Below are 19,586 nucleotides of genomic sequence, written 5' to 3'. Positions count from 1 at the left end.
AGCTCCACACTCACGGACGAACATCCTATTGGCGTGTTGTTAAGTGTATTCAAGAAGAGGGGCGGGGCTTAAGTATGACGCAGGCAACCGACCTGCCACTCAAACTCAGATGTGTTCGCTAATTGGCTATCTCTGTGGCTGGCTCCGCCTCTCTTGGCGAGCTGTGATGTTGAAATGATACCGTGGGAAAGCTTGACAGTTCATACAGAAAACGTCTGGCTCGACTGACAGACGAACGAAGAGGACACACGCTTACAGATTGTTGCGAAAATGAAGAGAAATCATGATTTTAGCTCCTCAGACAGCGAGCTGGATGAGAATATTGAAGTGGAGAAGGAGAGCGCAGATGAAAACACGTAAGTTACTTATTTTTTGTGTGTGTTGTCTTAATTTGGGCTAGTTTTTGAGTAAGGTTACTTCGCAAAAAATGGAAAAGAAACTAAATAGGCACCTAGAATGTAATGTGTGTTTAAGATCGAATAATTTCAGATAAGAGTTCTGTCAACAAAATTATGTGGAATATTTCCACTGAAAACTACTAATAAAAGTGTTCCCTCTAGATGAGGTCAAGATAGCAAACACTGCTTCAAAGAATACATATCTTATCTTTTTTTTTTTTCGTCCTTTAAGCGGTGTGAATTCTCCCCTTGGATCAATGTCTCCATCCACAACCTCTCAAGTGCAAGCGAGGAAACGTCGCAGAGGGGTAAGAGCATTTCTCCATGTAAAAATGCTATATATATATATATATATATATATAAATCTCTCCTTGTTCTTTTAATAATGATTTCACACTCGCTTTCAACAGATCATTGAGAAACGCCGTAGAGACAGAATAAATAACAGTCTGTCTGAGCTGCGTAGACTAGTGCCAAGCGCCTTTGAGAAACAGGTGAGTCTCAGTCACTGAATTTGACTTACATATTACAGCATCATCATAAATTAATATGCTATTTACCGTGTATTGATCAATAATGCATAGGCAATGTACACGTTTCTCTTGCCATTAAAGCTTGATATGAATTGAATCTGCCCATTTGGTCCTATTAATAAAAAGTCCACAGGAAAACGTCTGTAGATTTTGCCCAACTTTTAATTACAGCATGTCCACTGTTTTTAATGCATGTATTCATATACTTGTATCAAAGATTTATTCCTGTAAAAATGTGTCTAATTAAGTCTATCTGCAAAAAAAAAAAAAAAAAAAAAAAAAAAAAAAAAAAAAAAACACTGAACATTTTAACATGTACACATTTAAAGAAGATAAATGATGACTAACCAATTACTAGCAAGTATAAAGTAAATATATTTATGATGATATTTTTTAATGTTTAATGTATATCATGTACCATGATTATTTGCGATTAATCGTGATCAATCACAAAAAAAATTGTGTGATTAATTCGTTACAGTTTTGTTTTTTATTGATTCACAGCTCTAATCAATATATTTGTTCTCGTTCTTAGGGCTCTGCTAAACTAGAAAAAGCAGAGATTTTGCAGATGACCGTGGATCATTTAAAGATGCTCCATGCTGCTGGTGGAAAAGGTAAGGTTTGCATTAGCATCGTTTTAAAGAGAAAGTAAAACTTTGGGTAACACTTTATAATACCTTGGATTAATGAGAATTAATATATCAATATATTATATTCATAATCTATCTATGTATCTATCTATCTATCTGATCTGACTCAAACAAGTTTCATGACATTTGTAACGAATGCTCTGTTAAGCATTAAATTAAATAATGGAAGTTCTTATAAAGTATAACCAAAACTTCTCATTTAAAATCTTGCAAAGTTTGTTGTTGGATTTAACTTAGCATTATGAGATCATCTCATGTTTGGGAATCTGCTTTTGGGAATTTCCCCACCGGAATTAATTAATCCCTACACCACTGAAACAGGACAAACCAAACTGTAAACTTACTTTTAATCAGTCTATTTTTATCTCGTGCCAATTCAGTTTCATTCTCAGCCACTCCCAGCAAAATCCATTGATTTTACAATAGTCTTCATTAGCTATAATCATTATCAGATAACACCACTAAACAACTGTCCCTCTCTCTTACAGGTTACTTTGATGCTCATGCACTGGCCATGGATTACCGTGGGCTGGGTTTCCGTGAGTGTCTAGCGGAGACAGCGCGTTACCTTAGTATCATCGAGGGACTGGACAACACTGACCCCCTCCGTATCCGGTTGGTATCCCACCTGAACAGTTATGCCTCCCAGAGAGAGGCTCACTCCGGTTTGGGTCACTTGGCGTGGGGCTCTGCATTTGGAACACCTCCTGGCCATCTGGCTCATCATCTTCTCCTGCAACAGCAGCAGCACCAGCAGGGGGTGCCACCCCCACGCAGCACCAGCAGTCCTCCATCCTCAAATTCTTCATCACCCTCCTCCTCATCTCCATCTGCATCCTCCACAAAGCCGCATGCCCCCAGCAGGCTGAATGGTACAGTGATCACCGAGGCAGGGCAGACCAGGCCACTCAGGGTGCCGCCCAGTGCCTCCCTGCCCCCTGGGCTCACACCACTTTCTGCATCCAAGCTTTCTCCTCCCCTCCTGACGTCACTTTCGAGCCTGTCAGCATTTCCCTTCCCACTCAGCGCATTTCCTCTACTGTCCCCGAGTTCACTGGCCCCTGCAACTCCCTCCAGCAGCCTGGGGAAGCCCTACAGGCCTTGGAGCATGGAAATAGGGGCCTTCTGAACTCTACAAAAACATTACACTCTGAACTCTGAAGTCAGTTAGAAATTACTTGTCATTTTCTGTAATATCTGACTATGTGGAAGAGATGGTGATGCAAGACTTTCTCTCTATAAAAAGGGAAAAGGCAAACACAGAACTGATGAAGTTGTCTTTTAAAACTGAGATGGGTTTTGCAGATGTCCAGGATCTCGTCCATCAGTTCCAAACAATTTTAGTTCGTTGTCCCTCAGTAGAGCAAAGTACAATGCAGGTACCTGCCTTACCTTGCTATCGAAGTGAAGACAGAGAGAGAAAGAGAGAGAGAGAGAGAGAGAGAGAGAGAGAGAGAGAGAGAGAGAGAGAGAGAGAGAGAGAGAGGGAGGGAGGGTAATTTGGAACAAAAGCAATGCCTTACTTAATGGGGTAAAACTCAAACCAGAAGCTAGTTTCATTATATTATGGATAATAATAGTTTTAAAGCCGTTTGCTCACATAAAATATCGATTTGCATCTTACATTTTTACATCAAGCAGAGAGTTTGATGGCAAGATATTGTAAAATACGTAAAGACAAAGAATGATCTTATAAAGGCATCTTATTTGAGAAAAAATCTCCAGCATCTGCATAATATTGAGCGACTATGCAATCAAAATGATGTTTTGCAACTTTCCCTCTGCAATTCTATGAAACCTATGCAACAGAACCTGTCTCAACTGAACTTGATTAACAAAAATAATACTTTATTTTTATAAAGATTTTAAAGAATTTTGGTCAGTGACCTGCAATGTTTGTGCTGTGTTTATTTGTATGAAATGTCATGAGTTTACTGTTGGCAGAGGTGGACCACTGCTACATCTGATACTATTTCAAAAGAGACAATCTCTCAGAACTGCACTAATTTAACTCTAATGAAAGGCACTATTAGGTTAGTTAATAACAGAATTGTGCATTCATGCACACACTATCCCTCATCCTTGCCCCAAATCGTCTCTCTCTCTCTGTGTGTGTCAGCTGTACTTGAGGAGCAGAAACCAGATCATTTTTGTATTTTAATAGGGAAATTTGCACTGGAAAAATCAGATATCTCCAGTAAGACTAGGGGAATAGATGGTAAAGGAAGAGATGGTGTGGTACTGTGCCTGTGTCTCACTAACCTGTGTGACTTTCTTGTAATAAAATGAATATATGTAGCTGATAAGCCTGTATTGTGTCCATTTGTAACACTTTCAAAGAGACTGAAACATCAACAATCACATAGACTAGTTAAAAAACACAAGCTTTTTGGTGATGTATTTAAATCATTACCGGATTTTGCTGGCTCTATACACTGTCAGCTAATTCAGAAATATTTTAAATATCAAGGATAAAATATCAAAACCATTCATCCATTCAGTATTTATAAATTTTTTATCGTCTAGTATTGTTGGCGTGTTTGAAATGTTCCAGGCACCCCTTACTCACAAGTGGATAGCCTATACATAAATACATCTCACACATTACACGTGATTTGATGCATTGGGGATGAATAGTTCTTTTCATGCCAGTGAGATGAGAGGCACTGCAGACTTCTATAGGGTTGAACCAGTGCCTGTATGTGTTCATTTTGAACTGATATCAAACACAGCCCAGGGGCCTCTCTATGTATCCAGGAAGCCATTAACAGCCAAGGGATATCCTGGACAATGGTAGCCTGGCTGGCCTGGCTGACATGGGAGGAAAGAGAGCGGTATAGAAGGAGTAGTGAGCCGCACAGTGCAGCTTTGTCCCAGAGCAATCACAGGAGTTCACTGTGCTCCTGATGTGGTGAACTCCCACGCTACCACCACGGGTACTATAACTGCCTGCCAAAGCCGTAAAACAGATTCCCCACCTACACACTGCCAACACTTCTTTATTTCTCGCTCTAGCTTCATTTAAAGCTATTTTAGAAGTTCTTAATCGTGTTTCCACCCTCGTTTCCCTCAGAGGAGTTGATTGCGAGTTGCATTTCCTAAAACTTTAAGTAGATAGCAGCAAAGGATGTGTTTGAAATAGCAGTACTACCATACTAATAGTATTAGGCAGTATGCATACTTCACAGTTTGCATTTTCTTGCAACTGTTGGTACTGTATCCCATTGTGGCTGTGTTCAAAATCGTGTACTATCAGAGGATGTTCTGCAATTAATGAAGAACGCAATTCTTGGCTGGTAAAAAATACATTCTTTAGGTATACAAGTGAGTAGTATGAATATATTCCCGGACATTCTCAATCCTGGAACGTTTCCAAAAATATGATATAATAACGGTGAAAATAATCTACTCTGGTTTTGTTAAACAAGCACAATTTAGAGTATTGATGCTGACTATCACCCTTGGATTCGCGAGTTCGAATCCAGGGTGTGCTGAGTGACTCCAGTCAGGTCTCCTAAGCAACTAAATTGGCCCGGTTGCTAGGGAGGGTAGAGTCACATGGGGTAACCTCCTCATGGTCGCGACTAGTGGTTCTCGCTCTCAATGGGGCATGTGGTAAGTTACGTGTGGATCACGGAGAGTAGCATGAGCCTCCACATGCGGAGTCTCCGTGGTGTCGTGCGCAATGAGCCATGTGATAAGATACGCAGATTGACGGTCTCAGAAGCGGAGGCAACTGAGACTTGTCCTCCGCCACCCGGATTGAGGTGAGTAACCGCACCACCATGAGGACCTAGTAAGTAGTGGGAATTGGTCATTTTAATTCAGTATTTTAAATATGATGTCTCCTCAGCTACTGTGACATTATGGGATAGTAAAGTGTCCAGTGGATGATTACTTCACAGTCTCGCTGGAGCACATCAGGTATTTCTCTCACCTACTCTTTTATAGATTAAATTACTCTGACTTTACACCGCAGGAAACCACGCTTCCGGGTTCTTTTGAGCAGCAGATTTCAATGGTGGAAATAGGCAGGGCTACAGTTTTAATAATCTTTTATGCTTTATAGAAAGAAATAATGTATTTTAATGTTAATAAAAAGTAGGGGGCCTGGGTAGCTCAGTGGTAAAATACGCTGGCTACCACCCCTGGAGTTCGCTAGTTCGCTAGTTCGAATCCTAGGGTGTGCTGAGTGACTCCAGCCAGGTCTTCTAAGCAAACAAATTGGCCCGGTTGCTAGGGAGGGTACATGGGGGTCACATGGGGTAACCTCCTCGTGGTCACTATAATGTAGTTTGTTCTCAGTGGGGCGCATGGTGAATTGGTGGATGGCGTGAAGCCTCCACATGTGCTATGTCTCCGTGGCAACGCGCTCAACAAGCCACGTGATAAGATGCGCAGACGCGGAGGCAACTGGGATTCGTCCTCCGCCACCCGGATGGAGGCGAATCACTATGCGACCACGAGGACCTAGAGCGCATTGGGAATTGGGCATTCCAAATTGGGAGAAAAAGGGGAAAAATCCCCCCCCCCCAAAAAATGTTAATAAAAAGTTATTATAAAGGAATATGTAAACCAATATCTATGAGTTCTTTTCTGAAATATTGGTTTAAAGTTTAAACTTGATTCAATGAGCCTGTATGATCATATCAGACATGAAACAGGTTGATGAATACACATCCTCACATGTTTAACACACTTCTAAAGCCTAAGACATGTGATATATAAAAATAAGAACTACCACTAGAAATGCAATATGTGTCTTTACTGCTTAAATTATTAACCCACATTCAATAAATAATAATAATATTCTTACTTCAAAATGATCATATTCCATATCAAAACATAATAACAGCTGTTTTCGATTTAATAATATTATTTACTGCATTCAAAATAAATGCAAAGACATCATTTTCACAGTATGACATTATTTTTATTCACTTATCCTTTCACAAACAATAGTCCATGTTCTGCGGTGGTGGAGACGGTTTCTGTTCCTCCTGTTATATCATATATGGTGGTCTTGATCATATAATATCATCGTTAGATTATATTTGACCTCATATCTGTCACAGCGACAGCACTTTGGAAATGAAAAAAGCAGTTTACAATCAGAGTTTACGTAATTTCTTCATAAAAATTTTAATATCAACCAACAACTGCTGCGGGTCAATTGTGTCCAATAGAGTAGACACAGTGACAATGACGGTGACCCGTGAATTATCATCATTTATGTAAAATCCTGAGTTTTTTTTCTGATGCAGCGATCTGGTGGAAATCTAAAGAAGCCCCAATCTCCAATAATCTGTGGTAAACGGGGTGTTCCAACCCCACAAACAGCACTTTTGGGGCAGTTTCAGCGCAATTTGAGCGAAGCGTCCATAGACAGCAGTTCTTTTCTGGGATACCAAAAGAACCCTGAAGGGACGGGGTGGAGTGTTTGTTTGTAAACAGTAACTTCATTTATACTGAGGATTCGGACACCTACTCCGTTTGCATACTGCTTTTGGCATACTATATAGTAGGGAAATATGTATTTTCGGACACCCAATGTGCTCGACTTTACCTTCCATTTCCAGTATGACAAACGAACCAGAAGTTATTTTAACAGCAAATTTTACATCTCTAACTAGATTCATTTTGATTTATACTTCCAAATTAGAGTAAAAATGCAAACTAGTCCTTATTATTTCTGAGATGACAACTGGATGGTTATCGTTGAATTAAACGTGTAACATTATGAAGTCATGTGACAACAATGTATACTACTGTTTGAAATATTTATTATTGAATATTGTAAATAACATATACTGCACAGTATGCAATATATATTTCCATTAAGATCATATTAAAAGACTACTAAAACAATTGTTGTCAATGCGTCATTGCGAGTAATTCGTATATTTGGTTCCAAAGTCATTTATCGCCACCTGTTGGTAATCGGTTGTGTTACAGTTTAGATTCTCCAAACTCCTGGACACGCCGTTCACATATTTTCATGCCTGTAAGCGCACAGATGTTACATTTTAATTGAATTAAATGTTTATGTTAATTTAGGAAGCTTTCTAAACTACTAAAACATTTGTTGACAACGCGAGTTATTCATATATTTTGTTGCAAAGTATTTTATCGCCACCTGTTGGTAATCTGTGGTGTTGCACTTCAGATCTTTTCATGCCTCCAGTCGCACAGGTGATTCATTTGGATTGAATTGAATGTCTATGTTGGTTTAAGAAAGTGTTTTGATATAACAGCTTGTCTAAGATGAAAAGAAACCAAAGACAAGATATTCTCATTCAAAGAACCCCAAGCCTTTATTCACCACAGCTTGCTCCCACAGTTACAAGTGTTAAGGGAATAAACCACACAGCTGGAAGAGAAAGATGTGGACGGCAGGTGTGTGACATCTCATACAAGTGAAATGGGACATTCTAAAGCTGTCCTCCCACATTGCTTTGGACACACACAAACACACACACACACACACACACACACACACACACACACACACACGTCATTCTGTCGTGTCCATTTTAACTGTTTATATATCCCCATCTTAAACCCAAGAATCTTTAAATCTAGGTTCTCTTTGGCACACTTTGATTAGAATAAGAGAACCATGTACAAATATTTCTCAAGAAATGAGAAGGTTACAGAGTTCAAATGGTCAAACAAGAGTCAAGAGGTGTCACATGACTTCGGCTGGGCTCAAACCACGTGTTATTTTTCATAAAAAAACAATTACTAAATCATGCTGAGCAGGACATAAAGTGTGTAAGTGTGTGTGTCTGTGGGTTGTGAATATTTACTACATGATTGTATGAAAAAAGAGAAAGAGTTGTCTTGTAAATGCTTTGATAGTTACCTGTTAGAGTTGAGTGTACTGTGTGTATTGTGTGTACTGTGTGTATTGTGTGTACTGTGGTGGCTTTACTCTCTCCTCATTGACAAAAAGACACTAATGTGATCACTGGGTTTAGAGAAGACATTGCAAATGTCAGCTAGCCAGCAAACTCACAAACACCAAAGCCTGGCACAAGAAAAACTGTAGCAGATTTGATAAGAGAGAGAGAGAGGGGAAACGAGTACATCCACTAAAAGAGAAAGATACAGAGAGAGAAACTTATAAAATGGCACAACGTGATACTTTTCATCGTTTCATATAAAACAAATAGGAAGTATTTACAAAAAAACAAAAAAAAACAACAACCACTTTCATCTGTTCGATTTCAAATTGAGCAAAAAAAAATCTTTTTGTGTTCCTTTTGTCTTATGGACTGGGGGAGGATGCTGATAGTGAGGGGGCAGAGTCGATTACCTTCCTCTGGGCAGGGTGGGGCAGGAGAGGGGGTGGGGCACCAGAGACTCTTCTCTACTAGGCTGCAGAAGTGCGGTGAGAGGGGGTGTCTCTGGGGACAGAGGGTCACAGGTATGGGAGGAGGAGGGGGTGGGGTGATGGGGTGGTGGGTGTAAGGCGATGTGCTCATGCTGTCAGTTCTTCCCTCAGCTCTTTGTTTCTGCGCACCTCCTGAGCATGCTTCTCCTGAAAGGTGGAAACATAAAAAACAAATTAATTAATATAAACATTGTAATTCATATCTTAAAGCTGTTGCTAAGACATTGCCAGATTGTTACTAGGGTATTACTTTCTATCTATCTATCTATCTATCTATCTATCTATCTATCTATCTATCTATCTATCTATCTTCCTTCCTGTCTGCCCATTCATCCTTACTTTTTTCCTTTTTCCTTCCTGTCTGTCTGTCCATCCATCCATCTATCCATCCATCCATCCTTCCTTCCTTCCTTCCTGTCTGTCTGCCTATTCATCCATCCATCCATCCTTCCTTCCTGTCTGTAAGTCCGTCCGCCCTTCCTTCCTTCCTGTCTGCTATTCATCCATTCATCCTTCCTTCCTTCATTCATTCTTCTCTGTCTATCTGTCCATCCATCCATCCATCCTTCCTTCCTTCCTTCCTTCCTTCCCTTCCTTACATCCATCCTTCCTTCTTTCCTTCCTTCTTTTCTTCCTGTCTGTCTATCCATCTATCCATTCATCCATCCTTCCTTCCCATCTGTCTGTCTTCCTTCCAACCTTCCTTCCTTCCTTCTTTTCTTTCTGTCTGTCTATCTATCCATCCTTCCTTCCTTCATTCCTTTCTTCCTTCTTTCCTTCCTGTCTGTCTATCCATCTATCCTTCCATCCATCCTTCCTTCCTTCCTTCCTTCCTGTCTGTCTGTCTGTCTGTTTGTCTGTCTGTCTGTCTGTCTATCCATCCATCCTTCCTGTCTGTCTGTCTGTCTGTCTGTCCGTTCATCCATCCATCCATTAATTCATCCATCCTTCCTTCCTTCATTCCTTTCTTCCTTCTTTCCTTCCTGTCTGTCTATCCATCTATCCTTCCATCCATCCTTCCTTCCTTCCTTCCTGTCTGTCTGTCTGTCTGTCTATCCATCCATCCTTCCTTCCTGTCTGTCTGTCTGTCTGTCTATCCATCCATCCTTCCTTCCTGTCTGTCTGTCTGTCTGTCTGTCCGTCCATCCATCCATCCATCCATCCATTAATTCATCCATCCTTCCTTCCTGTCTGTCTGTCTGTCTATACATCCATTCATCCATCCTTCCTTCCTTCCTTCCTGTCTGTCCATCCTTCCTTTATTTTGTCCTTCCTGTCTGTCTATCCATCCATCCTTCCTTCCTGTCTGTCTGTCTGTCCATCCATCCATCAATCAATCCATCCATTATTCCTTCCTTCTTATCTATCTATCTATCTATCTTTCTATCTATCTATCTATCTATCTATCTATCTATCCATCCATCCATCCATCCATCCATCCATCTATCTGTCTGTCTTTCTGTCTGTCTATTTATCTGTGGGGGTTTTTGCCCATTTTATTTATTGCCAGGTGAAATTGTAAGTCTGATCACTAAGAAAAATAATAGCACACTTCTCCTGTACAAACTGCCCAACATGGGTTATCATGCCTTAGCAAGCTAGCATAACATAAATTATAAAGGAATATTTCAAACAAAAATTATGAAATGATGATGTAATGAGTAAATTATGATATAATTCCTTTAACTATACCTTTAAGAGAGAATTTGTCCAAGTTATTAAGGGCCAATTAATCACATACTCTATCACAATGAAGAGCACAATTCAGTTACAAGTCAAGACTTCAAGCTTCTAACAAAGCAGCCCTGAGAACCCTCACTTGCTCATGCAGTCGTTCCAGCATGGCTGCAAGGTGGGCATCACGGTTTTCCTTGATCTGCTCCATCTTCATGTTGAGTTTCTCCTCCGCCATCCTGCTGAAGTTGTTGTTCTCCTCCATGGCCTTCAGCAGGACCTCCCGCTCGTGCTCACGCTTCTCAGCCAGAGCTCTCAGCACTTCAGCCTCCTGGGACTGCAGAGGAAGAGAGAGAGCTGGATTACATCTGTATGTTAATTTATAAGGTAGACATTCTTGGTCAATAATCAATAACTCCCTGCCTACAGAGAAAGAAAACTAACCATAACTTAAACAGATGAATTTACAACAGAAACATTAACCTTTAACATGAGCCTCATCTGTAGGATGTGTGGAACCTGAATTATATATGACATAATGATTCTTATCTGAGGTATTCAGTATATAAAATTACAAATATCAAACATAAATTCTGATACATAAGTAAAGGATGAGCATTTGGCCACATTATTACCAAAAATAAATCCAACAGGGTTATCAGGACCCTGACACAAAGCCAAGGGGTCTTAATATCAACCTAAAGGGGTTTATTTTGCAATAAAGTCCAGCTAAATGTAAATTTTTATTTATTACTTGGCTACTTACTGAATAAATTCACATTTAAATGTATGCATTTGGCAGACGCTTTTATCCAAAGCGACATACAGTCCATTTACTGTATACATTTTATCAGTTTGAGTGTTCCCCGGGAATCAAACCCTTGATCTTAGCTTTGCTGGTGCCATGCTCTAACAGTTGAGCAACATAAAGAGACTTGCACAGCTATGTAGGAAGTGTTGCCTTGGGCAACGGACAATTATACAGTTTAGCGCTAATTATACAAAAATATTTGACCAAAGAATGTCACAATTGACCAATCAGAATCAAGTATTCCAGAGAGCCATGTAACAATACAAATTATAACAACGCGTATACAGTATGTTCAGTATGAACTGTAGGTCACTCACTCTCCTCCTGTCCTCTGCTGCCTCCAGCTTCTTCTGGATGTCCTCCAGGGACAAATCCCTCTTCTTGGGAGGAGAAGTGATGCTGTAACCTCCATCAGACGTGGGCGAGGGTGGCTTAAGGATGACCTCAAAGGCCTGGCCAGAAGCCCGTTTGTTAATGGGTTTAACCTCCATGTCTAAACGTGCAAGATGCAAAGTGAGATGGTTAGCCATTGTTTAGAGACTGCAGTTTGTCAGGCAACACAGATTTATCAGCACACTGGTGAGGTTTGAACATCCAGATGCAAGCAGTCAAATGTACAAACTGGCTTCTGCTCATGTAATGAGCTCATATAACTTTGTTATACGATCACCCAGAGCATTTATCAGACATTTATTGATCCATATTAGCTGTAAAGATGTCTAACAAAGGTTTCATATTGCCTAGCAGTACATATATCGGCCAATAAAGAGTTATATTATGGAGATCAGACAAAATGAGAACCTTAAAGGAATAGTTCACCAAAAAATGTAAAAACTCTCATGTTTTTCCAAACCTGTATGACTATGTTTCTTCCTTGGAACACAGAAGGAGATATTAGGCAGAATGTTAGCCTCAGTCACCAGTCACTTCCATTGTATGAAAAAAAAAAAATGCAATGGAAGTGAATGGTGACTGAGACTAACACATTGCCTAGCATCTCCTTTTGTGTTCCGTGGAAGAGAAAAAGTCAGGTGAGTAAATTTTTACAGGATTTTCATTTTTAGGTGAAGTATCACTTTAAACCAAAGAGCATTATTGTAAATTCTTCGACACAACTTTTTATTACTGGCATAATAATTTCATTTCCTACCTTCAAACTCTCCCATCAGATTGTTGCGTGCCTCGGGGTAGAGACAGGAGCAGATGAGGGAGACGAGGGACAGCTCCTTCATCTTCTCTTTGTATGCTGTGGGGAGACACAAAATTATTGACCCAGATCCTCTCTCGCAGTTTCTGAATTATTATTTGAGATTGAATCTCTAATGTTGCAGAAAACTCAAATCATCTAGAGCCCAAGGACTTATATAAGACAATAAACATTTATTTAATGTTTATAAAAAAAAAAAAAAATCTACATGTGGTTTAAGTTCAACATTTTTTGAATGTTTTTATATGGTTGAAGACATTTTTATATCAACTTGTGTTGATCTGCATGGAAGAATCACCATTAAACAAAAGTAAATCTGTTTAGCATAATGTAATCATGTTTGTCAATATTTATTAATGATGATGATTTCACATTGCTACTGAAAAATTCCAGCATTTTCATATTAGGGGGGTCCCTGGGTTGGAAAATGTTGACAAGTCCTGATCTAGAGGGGAAAAAAAATAGCTTTTCTTCAGTGCTTTCTAAGAACAAACCAGCATTCGTGACCTCACACGCTCTGGTTTTCTAAAAGACAATGTTCACCACAAGATACACCCATCCCCCTCCACCCCAACCATCAGCTATGTGTTACATTATTTATTGGAATCCATTTTTGCCCAGACTTCACTACCGGTGGTGTGTGCGGGTAGTGAGTTGGCACGATCAAAGCAGACTTAAGACGAGACAGATTTCCTGATGGCTGTTTATGAGATGCAAGCTACACAGATCCTACTGGAATCAACCCATAACTTCAGAATCATTTTTCTTTTTCTCTGTCTAGCAATACACGCTTGGATGCAACACTGCAAAAAATCTTTATCTTTTAATCAGCTTTTATTTATTTTTTATTTTATTTTATTTTTTTGCTATGTTTTCCACTAAAATATCTAAAAATCCTGAGAACAAGATACATTTACTGCTTAATAATAAGAATATATCTTTACTTAAGTACCCCATTGGCAAATTGTGCCTTTGTTTTAAGCAAAAAAACCTTAATATTTTGTTAGCTTAAAACATGAAAAAGATGGTATAATAAGGTCGTATTTATTAACATTAGTGAATGGTTAGGTATCACTAAGAGTAAACAATATTTTTTAACAGCATTTATGAATCTAGGTAAATTTATAAAAATCAATGTTAGTTCATAATGCATTAACTAATGTTAACGTACTGTATACGTTAAATATTAAAAATGTATGTTAAAATTAACAGTAGACAAGATTTATAAGTGCTGTAAAAGTATTGATCATTGTTAGTTCATGTTAACTTATCTACAGTATTTAACAAATACCACCTTAAAGTGTCACCCAAAAAAAATAAAAAAAATAAATGTCAGTGGGGTAAATCAAACACACACACACACACACACACACACACAAATCATCATTTAATTTATGTATGGATCGTTTTTCCAAATGAGGACATCCCAAAATGTCCACAAAGGCAGGCTTTGTCCGATTTTGCTCCATTTTGTTACAAATTTGTCCCCAAACTATAGCTAAGTATACACACACACACACACACACACACACACACACACACACAAAAGTCTAACTATCTAATGCAAATTTGCTACTCAAGTAAATGTATCTTGTTTTAAGTATGTTTAGATATTTTTACTTGAAAAAATACTGATAAAGAAAATGCTTTTTGCAGTAAAACAAGGCTAAATCTTTAAAACATCAATGATGGTAGACGCTACATTGAAGCGTTTTAAGCGATTTTCCTTGAGCAAACAGGGACCATTTATCTTCTCTATGTGAGTGCATATAAATCAATGTCTTGACAGCAGTGCAGTGTTGATGTTATCAAATAAATTTCTCCATCCAGATGTTAGACTGCTATGCTTTCCAACACCGTTCTACTTTCTCGAGTTGCTCTCCGCCTAAGCCTGTGGCGTTTATTAAATAACCGTCTGATCGCGGTTATTTCATCTAACCACGATTATTTGAGACAACTGCGATTATTGGGCATTCAAATTCCATTTAAGGACATTTTAAGTGAATATACTGTATAAATGCTATGAACGGTGTGTTTGTGTGTCTTTTAGTCGAGTCCAAGCGTCACTGAGCCGCACTGCTGAGGTCAACCAGCTTCTTTCTGGAGGAGCACGTGAAGTGCTTCTCAAGCGCTCTGATGAGCACACTGTCAGCAGAGGCTCACGCTAAACTCTAAACAAACAAGTATCAACTCTGATAGTGAACGTTTTCACTTTAAACGATTGTTTTCATAAGTTTTTTTAAATCCTTAAAAGAAAATCATAGTTTATCCCAATTTTATTATTTGATTTATATATTTGAAGTTAAATATGTACAAATTACTTGTTCAGATGTATGAAGCACACATGCAGAAAAAAAGTAAATATGACATTTTATATGACAATTAATCGTGAAAGCCCTTAACGAGACAATTAATCATCATAAACGTAATTATTTGTTTGACAATTAATTGTCAACCAAATTTTATAATCGTGACAGCCCTATCTCAAACCCGATCAACTCCCCCTCACTTGCAAGCTTATTAATCCTTCCTCACAAATAGAGGATGGAGAAAACTAGGAAGGGTATGAGGAAAGAGAATCACTGTGTTCACTCCCGCTAGGATTAAAAGCCCTCAGGCATGCTGCTTTTCGTGTAGGGGGCTTTAATTAGTAATTACTGGAGCAAACCATTCCTGCCGGTAAAGTGAGGGGGTGGCAATGGGGATTTATGTGTTCGAAGATCTTTGCAAGCAATTTCCCTTTTCACGGTAAGATAAGGCCAATAGACAGCTCAGTGAAGCAGATAATTCAGGTCAGCCGGCTGGTGAGCAGGTGAAAAGGATCTAAGGCAGATGACTGAATCTGTATGCTTGCAATACTCTCAGTCAGAACATAATAGAGGTTTTGTAATTTGGAAAGAGTAGCAAGAGTAGCCCCCACCCCCTTTGGGACCACACCCTTTTTGTAGCTATGACGGTCAATGATCACTGATGTAACAGTGGGACAATAAAAAGTATCAAAAAATTTTGTGCCAAGTATTTTGAGAACACGTTGGGTTGAGTAATTCAAGCCATTCTTATTCATGTTTCCATTTTTTCCAGGTCTTAAGCCACTGAATTAGTTATACCTTCATGTATACAGTGGTGCAGTTCCATGTATTACATCTGTACCACCACTGAATACAATGTAGAACAAATGTAAAAGACACAAAATCTGCAGTAAGACTATATGGTCCAATGGACAATGTAAATGTCTGCCCTTTGTGTGGTTTCTTTGATAATGCATCAGCATGCCCACCCTGGAAATCAATAATGGCCCATCCCACCACTTTCTCTCTCTCTCTCTCTCACACACACACACACACACACACACACACACACACACGCTCTGTCCACTGCAGTTGGGCAGATGTCCCCAAAGCTGAGCTTTAACTCTTCATTTACATTGCAACCACCAATTAAAAAAAAAAAATAAAAAAAAAAGAGTATAACTGACTTGAGACCACATGCAACATTTATGCAAAAATAACCATGCTTATTATGGTATTTCAGATCATTTATTTGAAATACATTAATCAAATAGGACATTCATATTCATTTGCCTCACAAAGAAATGACTGGCCCCACCCCAGTGAAACATTGCTGAATGTGTCTGTTTAAGCACATACTGCTTCAATTACTTATACGCCAAAGATTAATGGGGCTTTATTGGATAAGTCATACTGCCCTCACATATCCAGTAATCTTAGATGATAAACATGGATGGGTGGGGTGGAGTTTACGTGGGGAGATCAATAATATTCATTGATATTGGACAAATCCTTGGAACTTAAAGTAATTCGTAGCTCTGTTTTGATATATAACGGGCAATTCTGTCAGGCAGAGATGGTATTGTACCAATTAACCAATAATTAAGAAAAATGCACAATTAAAGGTCTCATTAACTAAGTCAAACAGCCATGCTTTTAAATGAGTTATATCAGGTCATCAATATGACACCATAATGGGCAATTTGATAATACATAAGCGGCATAATCTTGCATAGCAATGCATGATTATTATTTTAATCTGGATTACTTGGGAGTGTTATGGAGCTGACAAATGCAAGTCTTTCCGACAACCCTATAAATATTCTATAAACTTTATTGATTGGCATGCTCTTTCTCATTAGCAGAAGGCCTTTATTATGACATTTCTCATGTGTTTTGTGAAACTAAATTAAATATCTCCAGACATTTCCCCATATGTAAATGGCAAGATTAACTGTACATAACTGGATTTCCATAAGAGATCTTTCTCAGGAAGCTGTCATTTAACTTTTCAAATGATATGACAGCTTGAACAGAGGTCCAACAGTCCAACAGTGCACTATTGCCCTACCCTGCAGGCATCTATAGCAAATATAGCCACCTTGTGCATGTTACATGCCCCACTTTTGCCGCCTACAACATAATCCAACATCACAACAGCACCGAGACATGCTTAGTGGCGAGACAACCCCAGCCTTGACATACTTCCAGTTAAAGCCTCAATCAGTTTAGTACTGCAGTCTGCCTTTAATATGGTGCCAGAACACTAGAAATGGTGTGACAAAATGTCAGGACACAAAAATCCTCAATTACAGCCTAAAATAATTTAGAGATTGTTTTTGAATGGTGATATGGCTTATGCCAGCTAAATGATGACATCAAGGCACAAGAATAAACTGAAGGTGTGAGAACTCATGGATTTTCTTAATAAATATTATTTACCCATCATAAATAAGGTAAAACAGAAATGCAGCCAGTGTGTAGTCTGTGATAAACCCACCAGCTAATGAGTAATGCCCCAAATTAGTGACTTCAGACCAGTTATTAACCCTGTAATTTGTGATAATTCTCAAGATGGCTTGAAATATTGTGTATAGCGACTGTCAAAAGCTTAAACTGTTCAGAGTACGGAATTGTCAAGCTGTATTGGATCTTAAGGCTGAAACACAGAGCACGAGCTTGGGTGGGGTCCTTCTGCATTATGCTGGAGATGCATGAGCTAGCAGGTGCACTGTCACCATCATTTGAAACGTTAAGGCTTATAAAACATGTTCTAATATATATTTTCAAGCATGCATTCTCTATAATAACACAACTGAATGTGGTTTGAATTAATAAAGCCTTCCTTTTCTGCATGCACCTAAAATGGCATATTTAAAAATTAAACATCATGGGTCTAAAATGAGGCAGCACATTTATATTCCTGAAATATCCCAGTCAGTAGGCGAAACCTTTTTATTCCGTTTCACCTGCATCACCCCGTGAGGCTCTTTTGTGCGCCCAGTCTCATCAACCCCCTAGCGCGCATCTATTAGCATCCCCTAACCTGCATCATATGCATGCACAACGACAGGAAGGTTTGTCTTACCGATTGCAGTTTTGGACATGGCTGGAGTTGTTGCGGTGACTGGTGCGTCTCAGCTCTGTGCGGTGGCGAGGAACTGGTTCGCTCTGATAAGGCACTGACTCAGCAGAACGGCGCTCTATGGGGAAGGAGTACGCGAGAGCAGGTCCGGGGATTACGATCGTGCGTGTGTTCAATCAGATTGGCTGTTGCTGTTTGTCCTTAAACGCTTGCTGCCCGGTCTAATGTACAGGAGGAGGATGTCAACGGTGTGTCGCTTACAAGGTGACTAATTGTGTCTCCCCCCTTTTTCTGCTGTGGTCCAGCCCGTTCATGCAGTTCTCATTGATTATATCCATTTTATAGGGGAGCAGGTATACTATAGTATACTACAGTAGGCTTCATCAAAAGGCTGGTTATTGGATGAACATTTGGTAACTTGAATGTTCACAGAAGTCTAGATGAAGCACATTATCATTATCAAATTATGGATTATTTTATCTGAATAGCTGGCTGTCTGCGGTCTTCTTTCCATTTAGTCTTTTATGAAATTTTGTGAAATATCACATGCAGTAGCCTATTTTATATTTCATTTTACATATAGCATTTTAGAAGAATTTTGTGCTAGTAGTACTGACGAGGAAGCTGCACTGGGTCGCAAGGTGCCCCTCCCAGGACTATCTAGGGACTGAGGCCTACTATAACGTGATGCTTTTATGTACCTCAATGTATTTCAACCGTTTGTAAATATTGTTTTAGTTATAGTTAAATTATGTTTTACACTCTATTTGTAAAACATAATATCAAGTTCAGAGGACACATCAAAACATGCTTATTAATATTAATCATTGTGAAATATTTATTTGGTACATTTGGTCAGTAATAATAATAATAATAATTATTATAATAATAAATATTTATAAAACAATAAATTAATGATTTTTGGCACCATGACCCATCACATTATGGTGTTTACAAACTACAATAACAACAGTTAAATAATAAAACAAGAGGTCTAACAAATGAGGTCAATGACCTGTCACTCATTTCTTTTGTCCAGAACTTTTGAGTTATTAAAAAATAAATAAAAAATGAAATTAATATAAAACCATTACATGAATATCTTCTAATTTTTTGATTTCAAAATAATTTTGATATGTTTTCTGGGCCTAAAGGTTAAAAAATATCTATGTGGTGTAACAGAGCAGAGACAGTAACAAAATAATGTAAAAATAACTCTCATTAAAAGTCAAAATTCATGAAAAAAGAAATTTTGGTATAATTAGTTTGGAATAACCTTTTATATAATAAAAAAAAAAAAAAAAAAAGTAGTGAAACAAATTTGTTTAAAATATTATTCATATTATAATTACATTCATGGACAAAAAACGAAATGTTTTTCATTTAGTTTCATTCTGAGCAGAAACAGTATTTTTCAGTTCCGGTTCCAGATTTCCGCAGCCTCTTTTCCAACTGGTAACCGGTTAGAACTAAACAAAAGAATGGTTAATAATGTTCTTTTTTTTTAATGACAGCACTCAGGGCTAAGGGTGGGTAATATA

General features: G+C 38.6%; 2 protein-coding genes across 2 annotated transcripts; one reads left to right on the top strand and one right to left on the bottom strand.

The window, feature by feature from the left end:
- Positions 1-209: 209 nt before the first annotated feature.
- Positions 210-3,890, top strand: LOC127425176 (hairy/enhancer-of-split related with YRPW motif protein 1). Its single transcript, XM_051670875.1, has 5 exons — positions 210-356; positions 631-706; positions 809-892; positions 1,467-1,548; positions 2,073-3,890. The coding sequence occupies exons 1-5, from the start codon at positions 271-273 to the stop codon at positions 2,711-2,713; spliced, it is 969 nt and encodes a 322-aa protein (XP_051526835.1). The 5' UTR covers positions 210-270; the 3' UTR covers positions 2,714-3,890.
- Positions 3,891-7,873: 3,983 nt separating this feature from the next.
- LOC127425188 (stathmin-2-like) lies at positions 7,874-18,217 on the bottom strand. Its single transcript, XM_051670901.1, has 5 exons — positions 18,049-18,217; positions 12,616-12,711; positions 11,783-11,958; positions 10,800-10,991; positions 7,874-9,127 (listed from the first exon to the last, which is right to left on the bottom strand). The coding sequence occupies exons 1-5, from the start codon at positions 18,065-18,067 to the stop codon at positions 9,068-9,070; spliced, it is 543 nt and encodes a 180-aa protein (XP_051526861.1). The 5' UTR covers positions 18,068-18,217; the 3' UTR covers positions 7,874-9,067.
- Positions 18,218-19,586: the final 1,369 nt, after the last annotated feature.

Source organism: Myxocyprinus asiaticus, chromosome 34 (assembly GCF_019703515.2).
Source record: "Myxocyprinus asiaticus isolate MX2 ecotype Aquarium Trade chromosome 34, UBuf_Myxa_2, whole genome shotgun sequence".
Lineage (NCBI taxonomy): Eukaryota > Metazoa > Chordata > Actinopteri > Cypriniformes > Catostomidae > Myxocyprinus > Myxocyprinus asiaticus.
This window is presented reverse-complemented; position numbering and strand designations above follow the sequence as displayed.

Excerpts from the sequence above, each read along its gene's own strand:
- LOC127425188 (XM_051670901.1), bottom strand. Across the intron at positions 11,959-12,615 it reads TCTGATGGGAGAGTTTGAAG|ACATGGAGGTTAAACCCATT; the intron begins GTAGGAAATGAA and ends TTGCACGTTTAG. Across the intron at positions 10,992-11,782 it reads CAGCAGAGGACAGGAGGAGA|TCCCAGGAGGCTGAAGTGCT; the intron begins GTGAGTGACCTA and ends CTTCCTCTGCAG.
- LOC127425176 (XM_051670875.1), top strand. The coding sequence starts at position 271 with ATGAAGAGAAATCATGATTTTAGCTCCTCAGACAGCGAGCTGGATGAG. Across the intron at positions 707-808 it reads CGAGGAAACGTCGCAGAGGG|ATCATTGAGAAACGCCGTAG; the intron begins GTAAGAGCATTT and ends CGCTTTCAACAG. Across the intron at positions 1,549-2,072 it reads CCATGCTGCTGGTGGAAAAG|GTTACTTTGATGCTCATGCA; the intron begins GTAAGGTTTGCA and ends TCTCTCTTACAG.